Source organism: Populus trichocarpa, chromosome 4, assembly GCF_000002775.5.
Source record: "Populus trichocarpa isolate Nisqually-1 chromosome 4, P.trichocarpa_v4.1, whole genome shotgun sequence".
Taxonomy (NCBI): domain Eukaryota; kingdom Viridiplantae; phylum Streptophyta; class Magnoliopsida; order Malpighiales; family Salicaceae; genus Populus; species Populus trichocarpa.
Genome location: NC_037288.2, coordinates 16,987,753 through 17,013,812, shown reverse-complemented (window position 1 = coordinate 17,013,812; position 26,060 = coordinate 16,987,753). Strand labels below are relative to the sequence as shown.

Below are 26,060 nucleotides of genomic sequence, written 5' to 3'. Positions count from 1 at the left end.
TCCAGAGTACTTCTGAAGGAAATTGCAATTTGATATTTGCAAGTAACCGATCTGACTGCGAAGAAACCTGCCAGAGGGTTGCTCAAAACCAAAATCTTTTGATGCAGATGAGACAGCATTTGCTTCTTTGGCCATGAACACAACAGGCTGTGAATTGATTAGTTGAAACCACCTCGGCAGCAACTGTGCGAAGGAACCGCATCTCCAAAATTTGAGTCCCGATGGAAACTATAGTGCTGGTGAAAAGTAGACCAGTTGGAATCTCGATCACAGGCCACATCACAGTTACATGTAAAGTGTTTTTAGGGTGTGATGTCGTAGCTTTAAACCCTTGTTTTATTTTAGGTTTCTTTAATCTCTGCGTGAAACTCATCTTTATTTTAGAAAACACTGAAAATGTGTTTCCTATTCAATAGAAACAGACAATGAAAAGACCAAGGCAAAAGGATCCTTAAAAGTGCTTGAAAGATTTTTTTGCTGGTTTTGAGTGGTTGACATTTTGAAACGCCAAGGGTGCTTAGCTCAAGGTTTGTATTCTATAAGACAAGATTTTTTGGCAGCCAACTCCATAGCTCTCGGTGGTTTTGTCCATATTTTAGTGCCCACGGAATGTCTCCATAGCCAAGATATACCACGGCAACCAAGCAACATTAGTTAGTGTTTATTCTTCCTAGATGATCTGCTGTACTGATTTTCCCATGAAGAATGTGATTAATTATACCCTTGTATCAAGTACAAACACAAAAGGAGTGAATCGAATAGAACCATAAAATTCAAGTACCCTTTTTTCTTTTGTTTGACTATAGCAAATATTAATGTATACAGCTATTTTTTTGCTAGTTTGGTTATTACAATGATATTAGGAAAAAAATAATTGGAATATCCATAGCCAAAAAGGGAAAAGAACCTTGAAATTCAAGCATTTTTCATTGATTCAAGCAGTCGACAAGCATGGAAAGTGAAGCCTCAGAATATGTCAATGCAGGTGACTTGACTCGCATGCCTCTGATTGAAGCAGGCAATGGCTTTACCAAGCGTAAGCTTCCTTCCTCTCCTGGAACCACTTTACTTGACTCAACATTTGTAGGGCTCGAGCCACTTGACCAAACAGCCTGACCCTTTTCACGTAGCTTGGCAAGCTCGCCAGTCCAAATGTCCACAAGTCCTGACATTGCTAAATATCTAGAAAAACTGCAAATGGAAAAGAGAACAAAAGCAAGAAGATCTTAATAAAAAGTGCTCTGTAGATATTTGAAGCTTGTAATGTGTGGTTGCTATTTGAGACGTTGAAGGGTTCTACATGGGTTCTTATAGAATAGGGTTGGAAGCGGCCGCACACATTCTTGTGGGGAGTATTGTGCTTTCTCCTGTGCCATATAGCCAACAATTTTGTCTCCAACGGTAAAAATTAAAATACCCCAACAAGCCAGTGGTATTTTAAATCTTTCTTTATAGAGCTAGTGGTTTTACTCGGGAAGTCAATCCAAGTCGGTTTCTTATTTATATATCATATATATATCCGATTTGGTTTTTATTTATAGTATTTTTTTTGTTTAAAAATATATTAAAATAATATTTTTTTATTTTAAAAAAATTATTTTTAATATCAAAATTATCTGAAAACAATAAAAAATATTAATTTAAAATAAAAAAATAATTTTTTTTAAAAAAAACATTTTTAAAATACAAAAACAAATTATGATTTCTAAGAACTGGAAGAGTAAGAGTAAGGATGCCCAATTGTAACCTGCATACAAGTTACAGAGAAATGGTTTTGGAAGTTTTAAAATTGAAAAAAAAATAAAAATCTATATTGGATGATCAGATGAAACATTTGGTTCGATGAGCCTCCTGTTGCTCCGATTAACGCAAGACAAGCTACAACCATGCAGCCTCTGGATGCTAACAAGGTTGCAGAGACTGGACTGGAGCTCATTTTTAGTCAGGATAGAAAAAGATGAATGTTGATGCCATAAACCAAGAAAAACATTCGAGTCAGTAAGTAGATTAATAATTGAATATTTGAGCAATGAAGATTATGAAAGATAGGAGACCTATCCAACAACACTCCATACATAACGCGATTAGGTAGAAGAATGTTTGGGGTCGGGCAGCATCACTGAAAGCAAATGCTCTCCCCATGGAACCCACTGAATTAGGTGAAACATTCACAGCAAGGTCTTGGAAAACATTTGCAAAGAAGAAGCAGCCGCACTAGCTAGGGGCAATTACAACTTCGAAATAAATCTAACTATATATATAATACATAGAAACCTAGCTTTACAGTATGCAATGGTGATGTTGGTTACTTGATTTCCAGAGTACTTTTGAAGGAAATTGCGATTTGATACTTGCAAGTAACCGATCTGACTGCAAAGCAACATGCCAGAGGGTTGCTCAAAACCAAAATCTTTTGATGCAGATGAGACAGCATTTGCTTCTTTGGCCATGAACACAACAGGCTGTGAATTGATTAGTTGAAACCACCTCGGCAGCAATTGTGCGAAGGAACCACATCTCCAAAATTTGAGTCCCGGTGGAAACTCTAGTGCTGGTGAAAAGTAGACCAGTTGGAATCTCACAGGCCACATCACAGTTACGATGAGACATATCTTGTTTAGGCCTGGCTTGGAGTATGCCTTCTACCTCAAAAGTGGCTGATTCCTCAAAGGGCAGGCATATGCCAACATCACACATATGGATAGCAACTTTTAAAGTGCCCGTGGCCAATTTATCAGAATCTCTAACCAAATTGGCAACGACAGCTCCTGCAAAGGGAATCATTGATCCTGAAGCCAAAAGATTGGGCCTTATGAGGCAATAATTCCAGCCGTTTGATTCCCAGGCAGGGAAAAGTTTCAGGATATGAGCCTGCCCATTCAGTGTTATGAACAAACGAACCACCATATAAATTCCCGACCGCATCACATTAGAATTTTGACTGCTTTTAGGCAGACTTCAGAAGTTCAAATCCATGGTGTCCAACCCTCATACATGTTGCAAAGATTATCTACACTCATTGCTTGCTTCAGCAGATGATCCACTTGCTCTTCAATACTAATTTCTCTGAGACACGAGAAATGGTTCCTTTAGGAGAGGAAAAGGAGGGAAAGAATATGAACCTTCGAATATAAATCCACTGAAGAGTACAGATTTTAAAAGAAACCAAGTACCTGTTGTTCGCAATATCTTCACCATCTATTTTCATCTCAATCCTCCTTAGCACTGACAAAGCATAAGCATTTTTACCTGCAAAATTGTTGCAAGATGATTGATCAAGAGATAACTACTTGTTTCTTCATTCAATTTGAGAAGGAACTAAAAGGCAAGGCCAATTTAGCAAGCCAAAAATTATGTTATATAATATATGACATCTGTAATGCGCAATTAGCCATGAAATGAGCAATCCATGTCACTTGTTTTTACCATACGATTCGCTAAGAAGTATGTTTTGGACCACATCAGTGTTTCTACATCTCTGAAATATCTTTTTCCCCAAAGTGTTTTCTTACAATGATAGATATTGCTTAAATATATAATACATACTCAAATCTAAACTACAGGCTATATTTTTACGGGCTTGGACAGGAAGATCCTTACGTTCATGGGCACCCCACACAGATATATGTTAGCACTTAGAGCAGATATAGAATTTGAAAGGCAGTAACAGATAGACTTGTATTAGACATTACCCTTGGCCACTCGACTGCCGGTCTGCAGATTAGGATGAGGAGATTCTTGATTTTCATCTTCAATTTTAACTTTGTTTAATGAGGATACCTCATCATTTTTGCCCTCAAATTTCTCCTTTGAGCTCTCATCATCCAAAGGTTGTGAAGGCTCGACAGGGACATTTACAGCTTCATCACTTGGTGGTGCCACAGATTTCAGATGTTCAGTTAGCTCACCAATTCCTGTGACAGAATCATTGTTACTATTAAATCCTGATTGACCAGGGTCTGAGATTTTCTGGCAACCAGTTTGAGAAGATGGTGCAGAATTTAGATGATAAGTCGCGACCCTGGTACCAGATCCACAAGGGGATTGTCTTATTAGTTCTTCTGGATCATGTAAGCTGTCTGGAAAACTTGCTTCGGCTGAGGTAATGCCAGATTCTGAGCTGCTGCTGTATATGCTATCTGGTGGGGATATCCATCCTTTATCTTGCAAGGAAAGTCCACTATCATTAATGAGATCTTTAGCACTCCCATTGTCTGAAATAGAGAAGCTCTCTCTTCCCTTGTCATCGAATGCATTAGCACCATTGTCAAGATCTGTCCCAGACAAACTAATTCCCTGTGACTTGACATCCTGGCTTTCTGCTAACCCTTCAAGAGCCTGTCAAAAAAGTAAATAACATGAGGATGCTATGCTCAGTAATCTTAGTGTTATCAAATTGTAACATCAAAAGGCATTAATCTCGGGCACAAGACTTTACTTTATGAAGATTGCCAGCATGGAGACTAGCAGTTTGTGCAAGCCTTGTCAGCATCAAATGCAGTCCCTTCGCAGATGATGCAAGTGAAGGTACCAAGGGGTTAAATGTCTGGATAGCCTCTTTAATTCTCAAGCAGTAAGACTGGTAAATGGCTTGACCATGAATAGGAGATACTTCCATCTTGGTCTCTCTTTCCCTGGTCATAGCATCTGTCATAGCAGTCACATCATTCGACAATAAAGATTCAAGTGGAAGAAGAATTGCATTTGCCTGCCCAAAATCAGAACAAAATAAAAAAAATCAGCAGATACATTCATGACTCCATAGCACACCTATATAAAAAACAAGACAACAGTTCAATTTAATTTAGTTATAAAAGTAAGACACCAATAATACAGAGATTGATTTTAGCTCAAAAGCATGCGCTCAAGAAATCACAGAATATGAATTGAGAAGAACACCTTAGATAGATCTTCCATGAGAGAACAGTGGAATGCAACAGCCTCCTTTCCCAGAGTATGAACATCATGCAGATCTTCAGTTATGGCCAGAACCTAAAGAGAATCATATAACATTACTAACAGCATATAAATTTTAACCATAAGCACCAGCAATTCCCAAGTCACAAATGTCCATGAGAATAGCAGCTGCAAAAGTAAAGGAATAAGACACAAATTTGATGAAAGGGCATACATAGAAACTGATAATCAGCGCTTTAGTGGGTAACAATCAACAAAAGATGCCATCCTAAGTTTGTGAGCAACAATCACACAAAACAATATATGATCATGGTCTTGTGGATGAAATTTCATTGTATTTGACATGCAATTGTAACTAGATTCATAGACAAATTACTATGAATCTCATAACTGATGCCAGAAAACAGGATTGAGTGAAGATAACCTCAACTAGTTTGGGGATTAAGATTTAGATGAACTAACTTGAGTTTAGTTAAAAAGGCTACAAGGGGAAAATCTGTTGTTCTTCAATTTCCATCTTTATATCTTTGATTTAAGCATTCAATATTGCATGATCCTACTACAATGACCAAAGTTCAAATCTTTATAACCTTGTGTATGTGCATGTGTATGAGAACACACTTGAACACTTGATAATTAGCTTGGCAATCTACATTCTACAGCACCTGGGCAAATGGCATTGTAGTTAAGATAAATCGTAATTGATCCTAAGGGGAAGGATAGAACAGCTAGAGCATGCCAGTATTTGGACAGTCGTCTGAAACTATGTGATTTATTTCGATGTTCTCACAACTACTCAACACTACCATCCACTTAAAAATATATCTAAAAAATAGATAGTAGTCACAGTACCGAAAACATTATTGGGTGTGTGACTTGCTATCTAACACTAAACCCCGCCTTATCCCCAGCATGTCATATTAAGTGAATGTTTCAGTAAAGCATAATGTTTCACTTAGCTGCAGGTTTTGTATCAGGGTAGACATCAGATACTGCTCTTGCAATTCAAAATCAAGTACCATAAATGTGGATAACTACAATATATTTCCCCATACAGTACCAACTGCAAAAGTATTCCAGCCTTACCTCTACCCACTGTGACAAATGCGTGCGCACACAGTCACAAAGCAGAAAACAAAAAATGATGCTAAATGTCAAAAACCTATACTGTCCTACTAACAGGACGCTATGTTGAATCCCATTGGTTACAATGTGGATGAAGTCCTGTTTAGAAGTGATAAAAAAGGGGCCTAGGCCAGTTGTAATGTGCTGATCATGGTTGGCCAGTGTACACACACCAGATAGAGAGAAAAAAGATTGTTGTCAACTATTGCAATACCTCTTCAAGCATGCTACCAGATTCAGAAGTCAAGGCTGTATGGCCCTTTGTGATGCGACTAAAGGCAGATAGTGCCACACTGACTTCATATGCACAGTCCCTCATTGCAAGAACAATGTTTTGTAAATCACCTGCAGAAGACAAAGATCAGGATATCAAGTCACAAACATTTTGTAGAAAGAGCAAAGACATAAGAGAAATTAAAATTCCTTTGCAGTAATGGATTATAGGGGAGATTTAACAGGGAAAGATGCAGGGTGGATTGGCACTCTATTCCATTGTGGGTCATATGGAATTCATGGTGAGGGAGGAATGACCAGATTTAATAGGCTACTAAACCTCTGTTGCATAAGCTAAGTTACTGTTCTTGAACTTGTTATCTCAGTGCCTTCTGGTGTTCTCATTCCCTATTTCCATTCTAAAGTTATTGAAAGTTGTGGTGTTCACCATTTAGTTCATTGTTTCTTTTGGTATCTGTCTTGGGATTCTCTACCATACCTCGCCTGTACTAGGGTTCCGTTCTTAAATTTTCTTAAATATGACGCTTACATGTGCAGATAAGGGAAAGGAAAGGAGTTTGTTCTGAAAAATAGAGGACTGTAACCTGAAGCTGACTTTGCTTTAAGAGATGCATTGCAGAGTTCATTAGCAACTGCATACAAGCCATTGGAAGCAGCTTCCATACTGCTTTGTGCAAGCTTCCACTCTTGTTCGGTGCCTACATTCATCAACAGATAATAAGTTCACTCCATATCGAAGTGGAATTTCTATTCATAGGCTAGCCATTTTGTGAAACAGGAACTCACGAGTAAAAGAATGATAGGAAACCTCCAACTTTATTAGTGCATTCAAGTAAGCTTGCTGCCATGTCCTGCCATCAGCAACACTTCTTGCTGGATAAACCTCTCCTGGTATCTGAAAAATCCCATCTCTTGATGCTTCAAACTCCAATATAGACATGCAAATTTTAAGAATATTTGATGCCTTTTCTCTAGCTTCCCACAGCAATTGCTGTCGCCTCATTAGATGGTCATGGAATTCAGGAGGAATTCCTGAAGTTTTGGTTGAAGTATTTCCAGTTGTACTGGAATTTGGTCCACCACAAGCCCATCCCATTGCTCTCTCAAGCTGCCCTTCTGCCACAACAGAATTTCGTTCACAAGCTTGCAGGCAGTCCATTGACCTAGCCATTTTTGTTATGGCTGATTGCAACCCTTCCAGCAGATTAGGTCTGCTGAGGTTTAGGATAATGGGATATAAGTTATCTTCATTGGAAAGGAACTTTTGAAATGTGACTCTGCTCTTATGTGAAGGGGTCAACCCATCATACATCCATTCCAACTGGACAATTTCTAGGCTAGTCTTGTGAAGAGCCTCTTTGAGTTCATTTACCTGTCTTTTCATGACAGAAGCTGCTGATCTTGCTGCTCTAGCAGTCTCATGAGCATTGCAGTATTCCTCAAGCATGAGCTGCACCTTCCTGATGGCGCCGATATCCTTTTTCACTTGGTCAAGAGAAAGATCCTTTGTTGCTTCTGACAATTGCTCATTCTCTTTATCTAACCAAGATAAGAAAGCAGGAGCAACTCGTTCCTTCAGGTAGCAACCAACATGTTCACGAAGCTGGATTTCAAGCTTTCTCTTTACAATGTTGAAAAGCTGGTCGAATCCTAAATTTTGATCCACAAATGAAGCAACATCATGTATGCATGAATCAAGAAAAGAATCAACCATGCAAACTTTCCAAATGAAAAATATGTGGCTCTTCAGTAAGCCACCGAACTTCCAGATGTATTCAGATATTGAGTGCCCAGAACTCATCAAATCTGCCAAGTTAACAAATTCATTTGAGGGAGAAGCAGCAGAACCACCAGAGGACAACACTTTATCAATTGATTCCAAATCAGAGAAGGGTTTTATTAGTGTGGACAGAAGAGCTTTGCTTCCAAACACTTGCGGTTCCCTTACCTCTTCAGCACCAAGTATAGATTGAAATTGGCATTCAGAAGAAACCAAGACATTTTTTATATCAGCTTCTCTCTTTACAAGGGAAGTAGCACGCATCTCCCTCTGGTTCCATGCTTGATGGAGCTGGTCCAGCTGTGCCCTACAAGCTTCTTCCTGGGAGGCGAGCTCCTCTGCCTCTTCCCAAGACAGATGATCTCTGCCTTTCATAGCAGCTTCCTCAAGAGCCAACCGCTGCTCAGTAATAAGGCCAACCTTAACAAAGTAGTTCTTTTCTAGTTCAACCAAGGATGCCCTTTCTAATTCAACTTCCAAGAATTGCTCCAATGCTGTATCAATGGATCCTCGGATTTGAGAGATAAACCCAAATGCATCCATAACTTCTGAATTCAATGAAACAGCAGATCTCATGACATCCAATAAAGCACCTTCAGTCATTTTCCCAACCAAGATCTTGCAGGAAAGTAAAGTGGATTTGAATGTGGATGCCCAGTTTCTTTCAGAATAAAATTTTGCATGGTATACATCTGCATTCACACTATGTATGTCCCTACCAATAAAGTGCTGTAATTCACTAACAAATCCAGCTACAAGTACACATTTCTCTACCTGTTCTTCAAACTCGCAGAAGTTAGATCTAAATCTGTCATTTGCATGCCTTCCTCCTCCAAAATTACTGAATATGTCTAGTACCCTATGCCTTACTTCATTATACAAGGACCTTACAGCTATATTTAGAACAGATAATACCTTCTCCTTCTTGTCTTCCAGGTCCACTGGTAACCTGGCATCCCTAGTTGCATCGTATTTCAATTGTCCTGGTTGACTAGAAGAATTAGTGTCTTCTTTCCTCACCAAACCAGCAGACTGCATGTATTTCATAAAAGCAGACAGAAGACGATCCTTAGCTTTTGATTCAGTCTCTGAGCCAATAGAGTTCACTAACTCAGCACACTCTTCTTCAACTTTATTAATCTCTGTAGCGTATTTATCTACCTTTAGACAAATATCATCATGAATGTGTTTAACAGAATCAAGATCATCTGCATGTACTTTAGCAACGAGTTCAGCAGCCTGACTTTTGGCAAGAGAGAGTAAATCAGAGGAAAGGGCATTAGAAGACAGCTGCAACACTTGAACCCAGCCATGTACTGTACTAGTTGAAACATAATTCAGAGGTAGGATTCTTTGCAAAGCCAATGAATATGCTTGGATTCCAGTTAGAGCAGATGAGAGTCCATGATCCAGCTCAGCTATGAGCTGAGAAACTTCCCTGTCCATATCCTCGCATTGTGCTTGAGTGGGCTCAGGAACAATGGTCAGTGGAATTCCAGCCACCAGGACTGCAGATGTAAGCGACAGAGCATCAGCCATACTGCTCAGCTTTATGCAGGAATTTATTTCTGGAAGCAAATTGCTCCGCAAAGCTTCGAGGACCCTTCCATGTTGCTCCATCCATGTTACAGCTTCTTGAGCCTTCTCAGATATTACACCTGTTGCTTGAGTGAATTCTCGAACCTGAATTTCAAATGATGCACGGGTTTTCTCCAAATTACTAGTTGCTTCAGCAACAATCGACTTTGCAGATGTCTCATGCAAAATGAGACTAGACCTTTCTTGATCAGCTCGATAAAACAGAGTAGAGGCAAGCTCATACTGATTTAGAACATCAGCAAACCCCTGGAACATAAAGAAGAAATCAATCATTCAAAATGATAAAAAATAGCAACAGCACAAACTATGCTCTAGTATCCATACCTCAAGAGCAGAATCAACAGCTGGTAAGGTAGCCAATAAAATATCATGATGCTCCTGTCATAATCAGAAGGCATCAAGCATTACCCATATGTCAACAATCCAAGATAAAACCATGATAGAATAGTAACATAACAACGATTTATAAATTAAAGTTCCACAGCTAGTTGAATCAGGAATGGTGGTCGAGAGGATTTTGAAAATTATAGACAGGGGTTGAATTACAAACAATGCAGTATATACAAAATATTCTACATTAAAATCCTGAGCAAATTGCAAACACTACCAATTACCAAGATCACAAAATGAGTGACATGATTTCAGAGATAATTTGAATATGGTGCACACAAGCTGAAGTTTATTGAAACTAAATACCTGCAGCGGAACACGGATTTCTTGCACTCGAGATGCAAACAAACTCAAGCTAACCGCCAACTCCATGCCCTTTCTTTCTTCACCCCCAATAGCTGCTTCATCATGAAAATCACCTCGCGTCCATTCTACAAGGGGATCCCAAACAAAAACCTCTAACAACATCAAGAGTATATCCTTGTTTTTCCTCAGTACACCAACAACTGCTTCACAATTTGCTCTGAAGGTACCTTCCACTCCAGTCAATCCCAAAGCAGCTTCAAGCATCTGGGTAAGGCGGAATGGAACAATCTCTGGCACCTTTAATCTTTGCCCTTTATCAAAGCAAACATTATAATCAATGTGCACAATATCCCCACTACAAAAATCTACGAGAATATTATCCAGATGTCTATCTCCAAGACCCAGAATGTGGCCCACCATACTCATGGCCGCAACACTTCCAGAGTACCTACAAGTGAAGAACGGAAGTGGTTTAGTTTAGAGCAGCCATGAATGCAATGCCACTCAAAAACAAAAATGTGACAGAACTACTTCACAACTCTACTTTCTCTGTGTCAATTCTGCAGTACCACTCATCTACCACTTCATATATTCATTAGGATATATCTAGTGAAGGAGAACCAGATAGAAATCTGAAACTAATCTGGCCTAAAATTTGTAACCAAATCTTGGTTAAATAAATTTTCAACAATATCCTCCTTCTCATGCATGCAGTGCAGTAACAGCAAATCATCACAGAGGGTGTTGCAATTAATGTCCATCTAAAAATTCTCCATGGTTTATTATTGCATGCAGGACAATCGTGAAACACATATAGAGGAAAAAAGTATGCTAAAGAAAGAATTTAGTACTACGAGCTGGGCGGTGTCAATTAAAAAAAATAAAAATTGGCAAAACAGGAGATAAATATAAGATACAAATGAATGCATATGTGGCAAGTTAGAGGTGGAACTAATACAAGCAGTTAGGGAAGCTATCTAGGATTATTGAATCATAAGCAATGAGAACAAATTAGTGAAAGTGCCACAATCACAAGAGGAAGGCTCAAAATAATGTGGGCCAACACAGTGAGTATAACATACTTGATTTGGATGGCTCTATCTAAAGCGGAATGACAAAAGATTCCAATTTCCTCAAATAGTTGAAGTTAAGGTTCTATTTTCAATTAAAACAAGTAGCATGGTTGTTTAAGTAATCCAACTAGGATGAATGAAAGTTTGCTACAGCCTTCTAATTATATATAATGTACAAAGCCTGCACTTGGAAGGAGGAAACTTGAGAGAGATTTTCCAAGTTTGTTAACAAATACCTCCTCAATTTTGAGCTGAAGGCTTTGAACCCTTCACTGGCACACCAAAGTTCTTGATGAAGCAGCTGTCTTGGAACCTCCTTTATTAAGTCAAGTAGAACCTTACGTTTGACATCATGGGGCCAGTCTCTTCGTGAAATGACTCTCCTAATGCCTTTCTCTTTAAGTGCAGGTATGATTTTACCATAGAACATATCGCTTGGTCGGGGAACAGGTGGAGGAACAGGATTTTTTGAATTGGCTGGAGCCATTGATGAGAGCTGTGCCAGCTGCACGCGGTTTTGCCAAGACTTAAAGACACTATATATGCTCACCACATTGTCCACCCACTGAATAAGACCAGCCCTGCCACTGATTGGAGTCACTGAATAGTACCGTACATCAAGCAAATGCCTAGAAGTTGCAGAAGATGAACGCAGAAAACCATTTATAGCCTGCAGAAGCTGCATGATTCTTGCATCAAGACGTAAATCTTCTCGCCCTTTCAAAAGATAAGTGTACTTTCGACCATCTGAACCAAGTATAGCAAGTTTCTTAGGTTTTGTTTTGGTTGACAAGATAGTCAGTTGTTCAGAGAAAGAAGTGATTGTGACAATTCCCTGGAGACTTGTAGTGGAACTTCTGTCAGACTCAGATACTGTGACTTGCTTCTCAAGACCAGGCATTGGGACATCAGACGATGACAACAAAGCCAGTTGGGGTGCAACTTCACCTAGAGATATTGACGACTTTCTTTGATAAGATGCCAAGGAAGCAGCAATATCATCAAATGGCCGCCACACTTCTCCTAGTGCACCAGCAGAAGCCGGTGGAGTCTTAAATGACAGAATGGCTGATTTCAGATGTTCTCTATACTCCTTATGGAACCATAATTCATGAGGTGTCTCTGGTTTCCGAGAAGTAGAAGCAAGGCGGCGTTCCAAGGCCACAACAATGGGGGCCATCATGGCTGAGTATTTAGCAGCATTAATTTTGTTCTTCTCACTTTGACTTAGAGTTGCATTCTCTGCTATTCGCGCAACTTCCTCTTTCAGCACATTTATGCGTCTCATCACATCTGAAAGAAAATGCAGTTAGATAGCCCCATAAAAAAAAAAAAAAACTTTGGAAAACAAATTGCAAAGTAGCTAATAGAAATGAAAACCCACAATCAGTTATGCCAAAAGCATGTAAAGAACTTGGAGATTATGACACAACCTTGCAAGAATTCATGGTTGCAATTGAGGAATATGCCATATAAAAACAATACACCTATTTGTTTCATGTTAACCATGTGAACTTTGGACAACAGTTTCTGGAGTGCAACTTCAGGTTCCAACAAACACAATGATCCATTATAGAATTAGTTTTGCATGTTACACACTTTAGTCAATCATCCATATAGAAGTGCCCGAAATCACAACATAAAACTCAACTCTGATGCATCATGGAGTCATGAAAAGCTTAGTTTAAAATGGGTGCTCCCAGCAACAAAAGCCTAATTATGGTAAAACTACATTTACCTGCATGCAGATCTTGAAGTGTGCTGAGCCATAGTTCCTCCCAAAGAACAGTTACATTTTCAAGCTCATTTATCATGAGTTGAACATCTTGAATTAATTTTGGGTAAAGCTCTCTCTGCATGAGATGAAAAATATGTTCATATCCTGAATGTGAAAAACCAGGACAGTCCAACACAAAGCCTCAAGGAGTTAAGAGTAAAAAACCAGAAAATTAAGATGATACTCAGATGCATTTTTTTATGAGCAGAGATGCACTGCTGTATCTCAAAGAAGCTGCATATTTCAAAAACATTTGCCTTAGAATTGTTGCTTTCATGATAATTTATTTAAACCCTCATAAAATTGGTGGAACATCCCCAACCCCAAACTTTGACATCTTAGCTTCCAAACTTTCAAGTTTTTTAAATAAAGGACATGATAGAAAGAGATCATCATGAAACTAAAACTAATGCGTCATTTGCAATCTTGAGGCATGCAAAATGATTTGCTACTAAGCTTCAACTATACAAGCCACCCCACTCTACCTTCTCCATGTTTCTTTTTCATTTCACCTATCATTGCCTCTTTAACCTCTTGCATCTCCATGGGCAAGTATTCTTTCCTTCAACAAAACTTCCAGCAAGATCTTCATAGCAATGAGCTTTATTCTTGACAACACGGATACAAACTCTTTGAGCTCAAAATCATCAGGCAATAATGTCTGATTAAGACCCTATGCAGACAACAATTTCAATCTTTTTAAAACACAACCAGCTCCCAATCATGTATATCCATCGGTTTTTTTCCATGTAGACTACTTATAACTGCAGCCTAGATAAACCACATTGATGGGCACAGACTACAACACATTTATTCAGGTTACCAGACTAAATGGTAACAGTAATCCATATCAGATACATGGTAAAAAAAAAAAAAAACAAATGCAACAGAGTCTAGCAAATTAAATGAAAGAATTTCCATTACCAAACAACCCAGAATGTGTTGAAGCTCCTCTGAAGGCTCCTCATTAGTATTCACATCAACCAGAGTCGGATACACTATGGACCAAGGAGATAGCTTAGCCAACATCATCAATAAACCCTCCAATTGCTTCCGGACCACTTGCTCAGGATGAGAACTTAAACGAGCAAACAATTGGGGAGTTACTTCCTACCAAACAACAGAAGACTTTGTAAGATGTTTTTAGCCAAAAGAGCAAGAAATAAACAGATTACAGGCATCCACTTGCCTTCCAGAATTTTTAAAGAGAGCTACCCACCTGCCATGGCAATAAAGGAATTGATGAAAGAGCTGGTTCAATTGCATCTCTCAACTCAACTCCAAAATTGAGTAGGATATGTAGCAAATACAAGGTAGCCCTCAGAGTATAACTCCCAGTTTTTTGTTTTAAAGACTCGCCCTCAAAGCCAGCTAACTGAGAATCAGAAACCTTTATAGTTGAGTATGTCAGGTATTGCATGAAACCATGGGCTGCATGACCGAAGAGAGAAACTCGCCTCCTTCTCAAAGACCACCATACACTAACTAAATCATTAACTGCAGATGATATGTTGGCTTCTCCTAAGCCGGCATTTACACAAAGGAAAAAATTTCGCAGTTGAGATGCAAGAGTAAAAGAAAGGGAATCGCCACTAGAGTTTTCTGCACCCTGTGCACCAGCTGCAGCTTCAATTAAATCGATTACTTGCTCCACCACTGGTTTATCATTTATTAAATTTTGCACAGAATCAGGCCAAAAAATCCCCTCTCTGCAGTCACTAGAATCGTCACCCTTGTGCTGAAAAAGCCAGAAGACCACAGATTGCACTCTTGTCCTCTCAACTTCAGTTAAATTGAATCTGTCAGGCTGGACTTCTGGAATAAGTACAGGGGAGAAAGAGCATGAGCGAAGAACAGTTTCAGATGGATTAAAGAGAGAATCTCTAGCCTGAGTGAAACACCAAGTGGCATAAGAAATCCATGCCTTGCCCATTGTGGAGCAAAGTTGCGTGGATAACTTTGTAGCTGTGCCCACGATTTCCTCAATGTTCACAACCAGACTAGGTTTGGAGTTGAAATTCTGGACATTGACAGAGTGTCCAACTCTGTCAGGTGAAGCTGCATCATCCATATTAAAATCTGTCAGTATATTGAGAACGATACTTTCCAAACTCAAATCTGGATAATCCTGCCTCAACCACTCTGAAAGTTTCAAGCAAGCCTTAGCCTTCAAAATATTATTATATGAATTAGAAACCATAGATGCAGAAGACAGCATGCAAGGGCGCACGAAAGACCAAAGATTTGCAAAAGCATCTTCAAACTTGTTTTGAGCATGCAGGAGCATGAAGTCCTCATATTGCAACTTTGACAATAGGAAAGAAGAGTTTCTCTCCTCGGAGCAATTCAATGCATGCTCCCTGAGATAATTATTTAGACGGGTTGCTAACATAAGGTTTCCCTGCTTACGGGCCAAACTTGTCAAACTCATAGACAGCTTTAGAGTGACTGGAGAAGTAGGACAGTTGGTTCGATAAATCCGGAGGAGTTTTAACCATGGATTACAATCCTGATGAACTCTGTTTATTAAAGACTGAATCGACTCGACATATGAGCTTAATATTGAGTGATGTTCCTTGGATTTTGCATGGTTGTCCTTAAGATTGTGACCTCCTTCAACCACAAAGATGCAGTGCAACTGAGTAGCAAATGGTGCTGCCTCTGCCAGACCATCAAGTGGCAAAACAGACAACATTTCCTCCAGCATTAACTTGGCCTTCCATGTTTCCTGTGGTACCTTTTCTACCTTCCCCTCATGGAGAAACAGCATTGCCTGTAAAAGCATTTGCTCACTCCTTTGCAAGGCCAGTTTAGGATCAAGTGTAAGTTCGCTGCTACTTTTAGGTGTCAAATCCAGATATGACCAAGCTGCCTGACAATCTCCCTCATCAAAACATGCCAAGGCATGAATTGCATTGATTTCATTTCCTGCAGTAGTTAGAGCACCAGAATAACTCTTTCCAGCATGTCTAGAACGCAGTTGCTGCAAATCTGATAACCAGGATTCTAGGGACTTCCAATCAGATACAGCAGTGTAGCTTTCAATAATACGTGAAATAGCAAACTGCACACCATCAGAACCCATAGAGCTCAATGATTCCTCATTCTGAAGCAAGTGAGTGAAGTGTGCAGCAGCCTTCTCATATTGACCTTCAGCCTGGTATGCCAGGCCAGTGATCCATGCAAAAGGCCCTGATATTCCATTATGACTTGGAGACTGATTCTCATCCATAAGCAAGGAAGAAAATGTCATTGAAGCCCATTGATGTAGACCAATCAAAGCCTTAGGTTCATGACTCCTACATAGAGCCAATGCTATGTGCTGTAGAACCCTCAAAATGTCTCCAAACAACCTATCCCTGATGCTATGGAGGTTCTCAGATGCCTGTGCCCTGGATTTGTCTTTCAAAGATGAAGATAAGACACTTTTGAGTTCCTGCAAACGTACAGTACAATAGTGAATGGTAGCATCATGACATTGCAGTGCCAAACCCGCATTCATCATTGGCTCACATATACGAGAAAACCACTCCTCGCAAACCTTCTTGTTTGCACGGAAGAACAAGGAGCTTGGGCGAGAAGCAGATGGTAAAATGGCTGACCCTTCATATGCATTATATACATTTTTTTTTAGAGCCTCAACAAAATCCAATAACAACCTCATAGGTAACAAGTGAGCACCAGAAGAGCCTATTATACTTAGGTTTCCATCATTCTGCTCAATATCAAGCTGTAGCACATGTGCAATGTCCAGCAGCATTCTTTCCAGTGCTGCAAAAGTTTGAGTAGGTCCACCAAGATTGGTCCGAAGACGCGTGGCAATACAATATCTAGCTGCTTCATGAATAGCCCACCAAGCACCAGCCAAATTATCAACTGAGCATATCCTTTCAAGAATATCATCATCCAGTTTTTTGTTCAACCAAAGAACATCAGCAACAAATGTCCGTGTTTCCTCAAGTTGACCCAAAACAAGGTCGTTTGAACTCCGACAGCTATGAATGAGCCGCTGGATCCAAGAAGAAAGAGGCACCTTCCATCTTTGAGAGATGTAACTCAAAATGGAAACAAGTTGCTGTGAGTGCAGTTGCTGTCTTAGTTGCTTCAGGGAAAACACTTGCTTCCAGTTCAAATTTGAACTGTTAAACGAAACAATTGCGTTGGACCTATAGGTGCTGGATGTTCCTTGGTCATGTAAACCAAATGCAAACATTGTCATTGGCAAGACATGGGAAAGCAGTCTCACAAATGAATTCTTAATGTCAACATCTGGATCACCAAGCTTTTCCAAAACCACTTCAGCCATGGGATAAAAGTGAATGGGATGTACAAGCCTTGCCTGCAAAAGCGCCTCCAGAACTGATGCAACCTGCAACCTCACCTTCGGTTCACTGTCAAATGCTGCATCAAATACCGAAAATATAATGCTGCCAGTACCACCAATGTATCCAAATGCTTCATCAAAATAAGTATTCACATTTGAATTTTCATAGATGGCAATAAGATTATTTGAGAATTTTTGGATCCACTCTAAGGCTACCACTTTGACTGTGAGAGGGGCGGAAACATTTATAGCTTTGATGAGGAACGCACTGTACTTCCTTAAATGCTCAATAATCACAGCAGAAATATCATCCCTGAAACCATTTACATTATTCACTTTATAAACAGTGTCATCCAAAGAAGCAGTCTGGGTAGTCTGATTTCTTATGGACCACCTGCTCAAGAATTCAACTGCGGTTAGCCTCTCCATTGTCTGGATAACATTGACCTGTAACTCCACATATGCCTGAATAGGTAAATTAAAGGGATCCAGTTTCTCAACAATAAAAGAAGCCAACATATCCGACCTCTTCAGATATATGGTGGCAAGTTCTGGTTGGCAAATCAAGCTGCTGCCCCCACCCAAGGAAACACAAGTCAACAAAACTTTCAAATCAAATTTCATCAATGCTAAAAACTCCATTTTGGAATAGGATTTAGAATCTTTAACACTATAATTTTCATCTCCAAGATTCAAAGTTTCATTTAGCATGGCCTTCAGCAACTCCATCTCTTTGATTAGCACACCAATTGCCTGTTGAACAACTTCATTGTTCCCATGCTGAAGCAAGAAAATATAAGTAGCAGCAGAACTTCCAGTCACCAAATGACTCGGATGCAAACGCAGCTGTGATATGAGCGCATCAAATTGTAATACTTTCTGGGCTGATGATGGGAAAAGACCAAGTTTTTGTAGAGATAACAGCTGAAGATTAGTCTTTAAAACACCATGAACTTGAAAGGAGGTGATCTTCTCAGCCCCGGGTTGTGAATCCAAGCTTTGGAATAAGATATCAAGTGCAAGCGGGTAAAAGGTAGAAAACTTTTCGCATAGTATCTCAGCCAAGAGGGTCAAGCATTTCCACAAATCACCAGTCCATTTTGCCCACCCAAATTTCCTTCCAACCATGGATAAGCATCCCAACAACTGAGGAACCAATGCTCTAAGAGATTCACTTATCTGTTCAAGTAGATTCATTTCCAACAAACCTGAAGCAGTGGACTGCAACACTGTTGTAAAACAAGAAAGGAGTGCCAGCAACCTACGAAATTGTGCTGGTGTTCCACGACTCCCATCCTGAACCAATACATCCATGTCCCCCAAAAACTTAGACAACAATCCCAAAGAGAACTGCAAATTCCCCACCCAATGTTTCTGAAACTGCAAGAAACTATCCATGATAACACGCCTGTCTGATTCTGCAAGATCCGGCACCAACACCCAACCAAGAAGTAAATCCACAATATCCAGAAAATGAGGCTGAAAAAACCTAGAAAACTTGATCGAAACCAAAGTCAATACACCCAAAAGCCTATGCAACAAATTCAAGGAGGTTCTCTCATCCTCCAAAAGTTCTTGACATGCTTTGAGGATAGGCAGAGCATATCTCTCAATTCCCACAACATCTCCAACACTAAGAAACTCACGCAACCCTTCCAATGCCAGTTCTGTTGTCCCATCACCCCCACCACCATTGCTAAGCAACGGCAAAGCCCAACCAATGAACCTGTCAACAATACTTCCAAGCATAACATGGTTTTGCCTTCCATTTGATCCAATTAGAATCGCACATATCACAGCACATAATGCCCCATAAGCAGTCGCTGCAGATTGCCTAATGGCATATGACCTGAATCACAGTTACACAACTAGTTGCACTAAGCACTAAATAATTGAATTCAGATTTAGGTAAATTTAGCAACATTTTTTAATTACACTACGCAATTAATAATTTAAATTACATGATAAATCTCAACTGGCACCGAATAATTTAAATTACTCTAGCGATGGATGATTTATAGGAGAATAATGAAAAATAATTATTTCTTAGAAAAAATGGTTAATGAAAGAATAGAGAGAGAGAGAGAGGCATTACTTGTCAGTTAGGAGTTGAGAGAATCCTTGAGAGAGAAAAGAAGCGGAGTGAGAGACAAGGAGTGAATTAGGAGGGTAAACAATAGCGCGGTGGAGTGAGTTAATGGCGCCGAGTCTAGCTGCGTCGTCGTCGTCGGTGTTTTCCGAGTTGGTTGATTTGGCTGTTGTTGAGGCAGGGGTGATTGTTGTGGTGGTGGTGATGGCGGTGGAGGGGGAGGGGGAGGGGGAGTCTTTAGGGAGAGCAGCGGAAAGGAGAGCAGCGAGTTGTTGTTGTTGGTGAAGTCCTTGCATCATTTATTTATTTATTTATTTTGTGGATTTGCTGCTGCATCTCTACGGCATGGCGTGAGAGTGGATTTTGATTCGTTTCGCTGATTCACCTTCTCTGCTTCTGAGCTCTGCTTTGGTGCATAAAAGAAAAGATGGGTTTTATTGAATAAACTTGACCTTTTTACACTATGAAAAAATTGATTTAGCCTTGCTTATAAAGTCCAGACGTAGTAAGAAATCCAAGTGAGAAAAACCATTAATTAATATAACGAAATAATCAAATATATTCAGTTAAAAAGACTTATTTATAAATCCTATTCAATATTATATAATTAATTATAATATTTAATAACGAATCAAAACTTCACCGTTTTATCTCTTAGTTAATATTCATTTCTCTTTAATTTAATTTAGCTTTTTTTTTTTTTTTATTACGACTGGACATTTCTAATCCGGTCACCCCCTCGGCAGATCAGACGTGGACCTTCATCTTCATGTTTCATCGCAGAAGGTAATTTAGGCACCGGGCAAACCACGACGCAATACCAGTTCCCCTAAACAGTCTTCTCCTTTGCAGTCTAACGTCATTCTACTATTCCGGCCGTAATTCGCCGTTGTTCGCGACACGCCTCTTGAAATGGAATCCCAGGCATTTTCATTGCACGGACAGGGACAGGAGGTGAAAAAAGCTTAAAAATTATTGAAGAATAAGATGATAATCAAACAGTGAATCATCAGACAATATAAATGATTCCTTGAACAGTTGCGTTGTCACCGCGATGCTAACTCTAGGTATAGAAGCAAAACAAGAGGGGCGCACTATAATGGATCCTTATCACTCAAATAAATCAGCCATGAACACATCTCGACAACAATAAGCATTCACCAAGAACCACAAATTGTACAATCATGTAGGCTACAACCTCTGTAACCCAAAAATTGAATCAATCAACACACGAAAACTCAGCAACAAACATAGCCAAGACACGATTTTTTTAATTGAGAAAGAAGCTCCAATTTCATTTTTAACACTTTTTGAAAACCCTAAGAGTATAATCTAAAAATATCTACAACCTTGAATATGCGTGTTTTTTAAGCAATAGAGATAGGCTGTTGTTTCGCCCGCTCTAAGTTCTTCTTTGATTTATCATCATCGCCGAGGAAATCTTCGATGTTATAAGTAACGGTGATGTAAAGAGAACAACAAGGGCCGCGAGCGATTTCTTCGCCGAGTTGGAGATCGTCTTTCGTGATTTGAAACAAATCGCCGCTTGGACATGGATATGTCTTCTATCCCCACGTCGTCGTACGACATCGTTTGGAGATCAGTCTCTCTATTTCTAGAAGTTTATTCCGGGGTTTGATTGAGAGAGAGGAAGTGATTGATTTGTATTTAGGGTTTTGTTAAATTTGGATTTGGGGAAATTGTTTTAAAACGACGATGAAGAATGTCGGTTAGTCAAGTTGAACGAGGCCACCAAGAAAGGAAGTTTATATTGTAGCTGTTGCTGTCATGCTATAAGATTAAAAATATTAATTTACAGTTAAATCTTAATAAATTAATATTCTTGGTACCTCGAGATATTATTTAATAGATAAATTAATAATTTATCAATTACATATTAATTAATAAAAAAAATAATTTAACAATGTATTATTTTTTTATTTTTTTAACATTAAGCTGAGTGCATTTATTGTGTGTTGTAATTGTACAGATATTGAAAAAATAATGTGAAATGACAAAGAGTATTATGCTGAAGATGATAGTTTTGTATTGAAGTCTATTTCAAATAAAAAAAACATTAAAAAAAATAATTACATCAAATGATTTTCTTTTACAACATGAGAACATCACACCAAAAATTTTTTGATTCACTAAACAAGTTTAAAATGAGTTTGAAGGAGATATTAATTTAAAGAGAATACAAATAATGTTGGAGTCATATTTATCTTTGATAAATAAAAAAAATTATTTATTTATTAAGTGGGTCGGTGTATTTTTCACATAGTTTCAAGTTAAAACTGAATAAAAATATTACTTAATTAAAATTATTAATTTATTGATGTTGTACTTATATTTGATCGATAACCAATGTAATGTAAAGTTAATAAAATTGCTAATTAAATCACTAGGAAGGACATAAGTTAGATTAATTTCTTAAAAAACAACAATAAATCACTTGAAAAGGCAAATTTCTTGATTGGTGAAACAAAGATGTTCTAATTGACACGAGTAGAAAGAAAGAAAGAAAGAAAGAAGAATAAAAATATTACATGGTCTCTTTACGAATTACATGAATAGAATATTACATAATATAATCAATGTCCATGTATGTATTAATGAATTTTATGATTTATTTAATATTCTCTAGAAAGCACATCATTCCAATGTCTTTAAATGAAATTATCTTTTTATTATTATTATTAACATGGATGTCTGGGTCAACTTGCAAGTACCTCAATTAATCCCCACGAGCCCTGAAATTGACGACCATGTAAGTCTCCAGTAACTCTGAGGTTTGTGAGACTCGAACTAGTGACCTCTAAGAAATAAACTTAGAGTCTGACCAATTAAGTTACATCTTTCGCGATAAATTATATTTTATTTTTTCAACAGTCAAGCAATGAGTTTTAAAGACAGTCATCAAATGATTATTTGGTGTTTTTAAATGTTTTTCTCCGAAATAAAAGGGGCAAAAACCTAGTAAAAGGAGGGGAGCCTCTAAGATACTAAGACCTTAAAGACAGGAGGACGTATCGCAACAAAGTGTGTCAAAATCTTATCCCACCATCTTTCTTTCTTGTATCCTTTTCACCTTCGCATGCTCATCTCTACTGATCGAAAAGATCCGTCAATCTAAAGCTCACATCAGGTTGGAGCAAGGTTTTCAATTATGTTCCGATTAGCATTTAGTTTTCTCAATTGTAGCAATATATTTTGGTTTCAGAGTATTTTAACGTGAAGTTGTATTGTTTATATATATATAATTTAAAATATTAATTTAATAAATATAATTTCAATTTAAATATAAAAAGAAACTAACTTGAAATTATACTATTTAAATTTTAAATAAAAGTAAAAAAATGGGAGTTGAACCGATATGACCCGATCAACTTAACAGATCTAAAGACAACTTTAATGACTAGTAAAAATATAATTTAACTCAAAAAAATTCAATATGATATCTATTTTTTAAAAAAAATTGAGACGACAACATATTTGATTGATCCATATCAACTTGGATTAACATTTTAAATTTGTGACTCGTATCATGAGACCATGATAACCTCAAATAAAATAAATCAAAACAAATTATGAATCTTAATTACTAATAAATCTATTGTTAAATGATGAAATTAAGAAAAAATCAATTTGAAAAGGAGAAACAATAAAATAACATTTCTAAACAAAATTATGAGAATGTCATCAACAATCTTACATGGTCATTCTAAGCTCCAATTGCTCTAAAATATTAACATAAGATATAACAATATGTAAGGAGACTCCTCGTAAAATTTTAGTTATATCCAATGATCGGATTGAGAGATATAATTGATACCATAAAATTGAACAATATTTTTTTAAAAAAAATAAAAATAAAGCTAAAAGATGTGGGAGTTTTATTATAGCTCTACACATAGATTATTGTGAATTGCTATAGTGAAATTATCATTTTAACCTTGAGTGGCTTAATTTTAAGCCTTTGGTTTAGGAGTATTTAGGTTTTTTTTCCTCTGGCTCAATGGTCATTAGAAGATTGTTTGAGGGTGTATGCGTCTTTTCAAAAAATTTAACATGATAAAAATGCTCTTTTGCCCCTAAAGTCAACCAAAATTAGAACTGTTGACCAGCTTTCTTGGCTTTTCACAATATTTGTAACTGTAAAAATACTTATTTGCCTCCAAGATAAATAAAAAAAAAAATTTGGTTGTTGGACAAGGATATTTCAGGTTTTTTCAATTTTCATGTATAGTAAAATAACTTTTTTAACCTCAGAAAAGACAAAAAAGAACTTTTATCTTTGGGGGTATTTTGGTAATTTCACATGAGTATTTTGTGTAATTAAAAGGACCATCAAGGGTGTTTTAGTATTTTTCACATTTTTTTTTTATTTTTTAATCAAAAAGTTTTTGATGCGTGTTCCACATACACCAGCGCAACGAATGGGCAGCGTCTGCGCTATTCGGGTGGCGTGTAACGCCTTCCGGTAACTAAATCTAGCTATATGTCGTCTCCTTAGACGCGCAACCATGCCCTCTTCCACATGGTGAGGCATGTGTAGATGGATAATAGTTGGATTGTCGTCGATGATCGCTTGTTTGTATTTCTTCTTCTTTCTTTTCTCTCTCCTGATAACTAAAGTGCATAATTGTCCTCTTTGTTTATTGTTTGTCAATTTTAGTCCTCATTCTTTGAATTATTTTTTGTCTTTATTTCTTTTATAGAAGTTTTTTTTTTTTTAACAATTTTGTCCTTTAATTATAATTTCATATATGTTTTGTTTTTCATTTCAGTCGTTATTATTTTAATTTCTGAATTTGTGTTTATTCCTTTTATAGTTTCAGTCCTCCCAAATCTGTTTCTATTTTTGGTTGGTGTTTCATAATCCGTCCTTTTTGTTTTGATTTTTTATTTCGGTCATTTTCTCTTTTGTTTAAGTTTTATTTGTTTACAATTTAGCTTTTCAATTCTAATTTATGTATATTATGTTTTTCAATTCAGTCCTTCTACTTTTGATTTTTTTTTTTTGCCATGACTCTTTTTTCAAACTGCTTATAATTTTTTAGTTTTTTATTTTACCCTTCAAATTAAGTTTATAGTTTTTTTTCAATAGTAACAATATTTTTTCTCAAATTTAATAATAATAATAATAATAATAATAATAGTAGAAGAAGTAGTATAGTAATAGTTAATAGTAATTGTGATTGTGATAGCAATAATAATAATAATAATAATTTTTAACTTTAATCTTCAAATCAAATTTATGATTTTTTTAATTGTAATAATTTTTTTTTCAAATTTATTAATAATTATATTAATAATATTGAAAATAATAATAGTATTAATAATAATAGTATAGTAATAGTCAATAATAATTGTGATAACAATAGTAGTAGTAGTAGTAGTAATTGTGGTTATAACAGTAGTAATAATAATAATAATAGTAATAAGAATAATAATAATGATAATATTAGTTATATTGATGGTGATAATAATTATAACAATAATATAAACAATAATAATAATAGCAATGATAATAACAACGATAATGATAGTGATCATGATAATAATACTAATAACAATTATGTTATTACTTATTGATAATAGTAGTGATGATGATAGATGTAATGATAGCAACAATATCAGTGATGATAATAATAACGATGAAAATAGTAATTGTTATAATAATAATGGTGATAATTCATCATTCGATGTTATATTCATCCTTAGATACTGGATTAATTAGGAATTCAGCTTCATAATTAATTTGTTTAGCCTTTTATGAGGTTATTGTGATCTAAAAAAATATCTCGGTATTGAGTTGGTGTTTGATTTTACAATTATCTATTTTTGTTATCATGTAGTTCAATAAGAAAATAGATTAAAAAAACAAATTATAATCTTAGTGGAGTCTATAACCCAGTTCACAGGTTTAGCATATTGGCTCAACTTACTCTATTCACAGGTTTGACAAGTTTACCCACTGATATGATATGATATGATATGCTTTTGTTTTTGTTTCTATTCTTTTAATTGTTTTTAATTTATTCTTTTTCGATTTCATCATTTAATATTGGATTGGTTGGGAAATTGATTGCATTATTGATTCTTGTTTGTTTTCTAGGAATAATTATCTCAAATAAGTGTCTATTTTTAGATTGATGTTCAATTTTGTGAACATCTATTTTTATTATGTAATTAAAAAAAAAAAGTTATTAAACTCAATAGAGTTCATGATCCGGGTCGGAGATTTATTATTGTCTCAATATTTTTTTTTAAAAAATATTATCTTGAAGTTTTTTTAAAAGTAAAACTCATGTTTTTATTGATTATTAAGGTTGTATTTATTTATTTTTTATATGATGTAATTAAAAATTTAGTTAAATAAAAAGTTAAATCAAGTGGTTTTAAAATTAATCCTTGATTAGGTTGAAGTGGAGCTGCGTGGG

The 26,060-nt window shown here is 36.9% G+C and overlaps 1 protein-coding gene across 2 annotated transcripts; it reads right to left on the bottom strand.

The window, feature by feature from the left end:
- Positions 1–1,978: 1,978 nt before the first annotated feature.
- LOC18097858 (uncharacterized) lies at positions 1,979–20,077 on the bottom strand. 2 transcript variants are annotated; one of them, XM_024599355.2, is made up of 16 exons: positions 19,621–20,077; positions 14,421–19,374; positions 14,126–14,311; positions 13,163–13,277; positions 11,661–12,717; positions 10,352–10,799; positions 9,980–10,033; positions 7,063–9,901; positions 6,861–6,974; positions 6,257–6,387; positions 4,900–4,992; positions 4,439–4,708; positions 4,029–4,338; positions 3,693–3,914; positions 3,174–3,249; positions 1,979–3,066 (listed from the first exon to the last, which is right to left on the bottom strand). In XM_024599355.2, exons 1-16 carry the CDS (start codon positions 19,911–19,913, stop codon positions 2,967–2,969), a joined length of 11,262 nt encoding a protein of 3,753 aa, XP_024455123.1. In that variant the 5' UTR covers positions 19,914–20,077; the 3' UTR covers positions 1,979–2,966. The 2 variants fall into 2 exon arrangements, with proteins under 2 accessions (XP_024455123.1, XP_024455122.1); XM_024599354.2 differs by having other exon boundaries at positions 3,693–4,338.
- Positions 20,078–26,060: the final 5,983 nt, after the last annotated feature.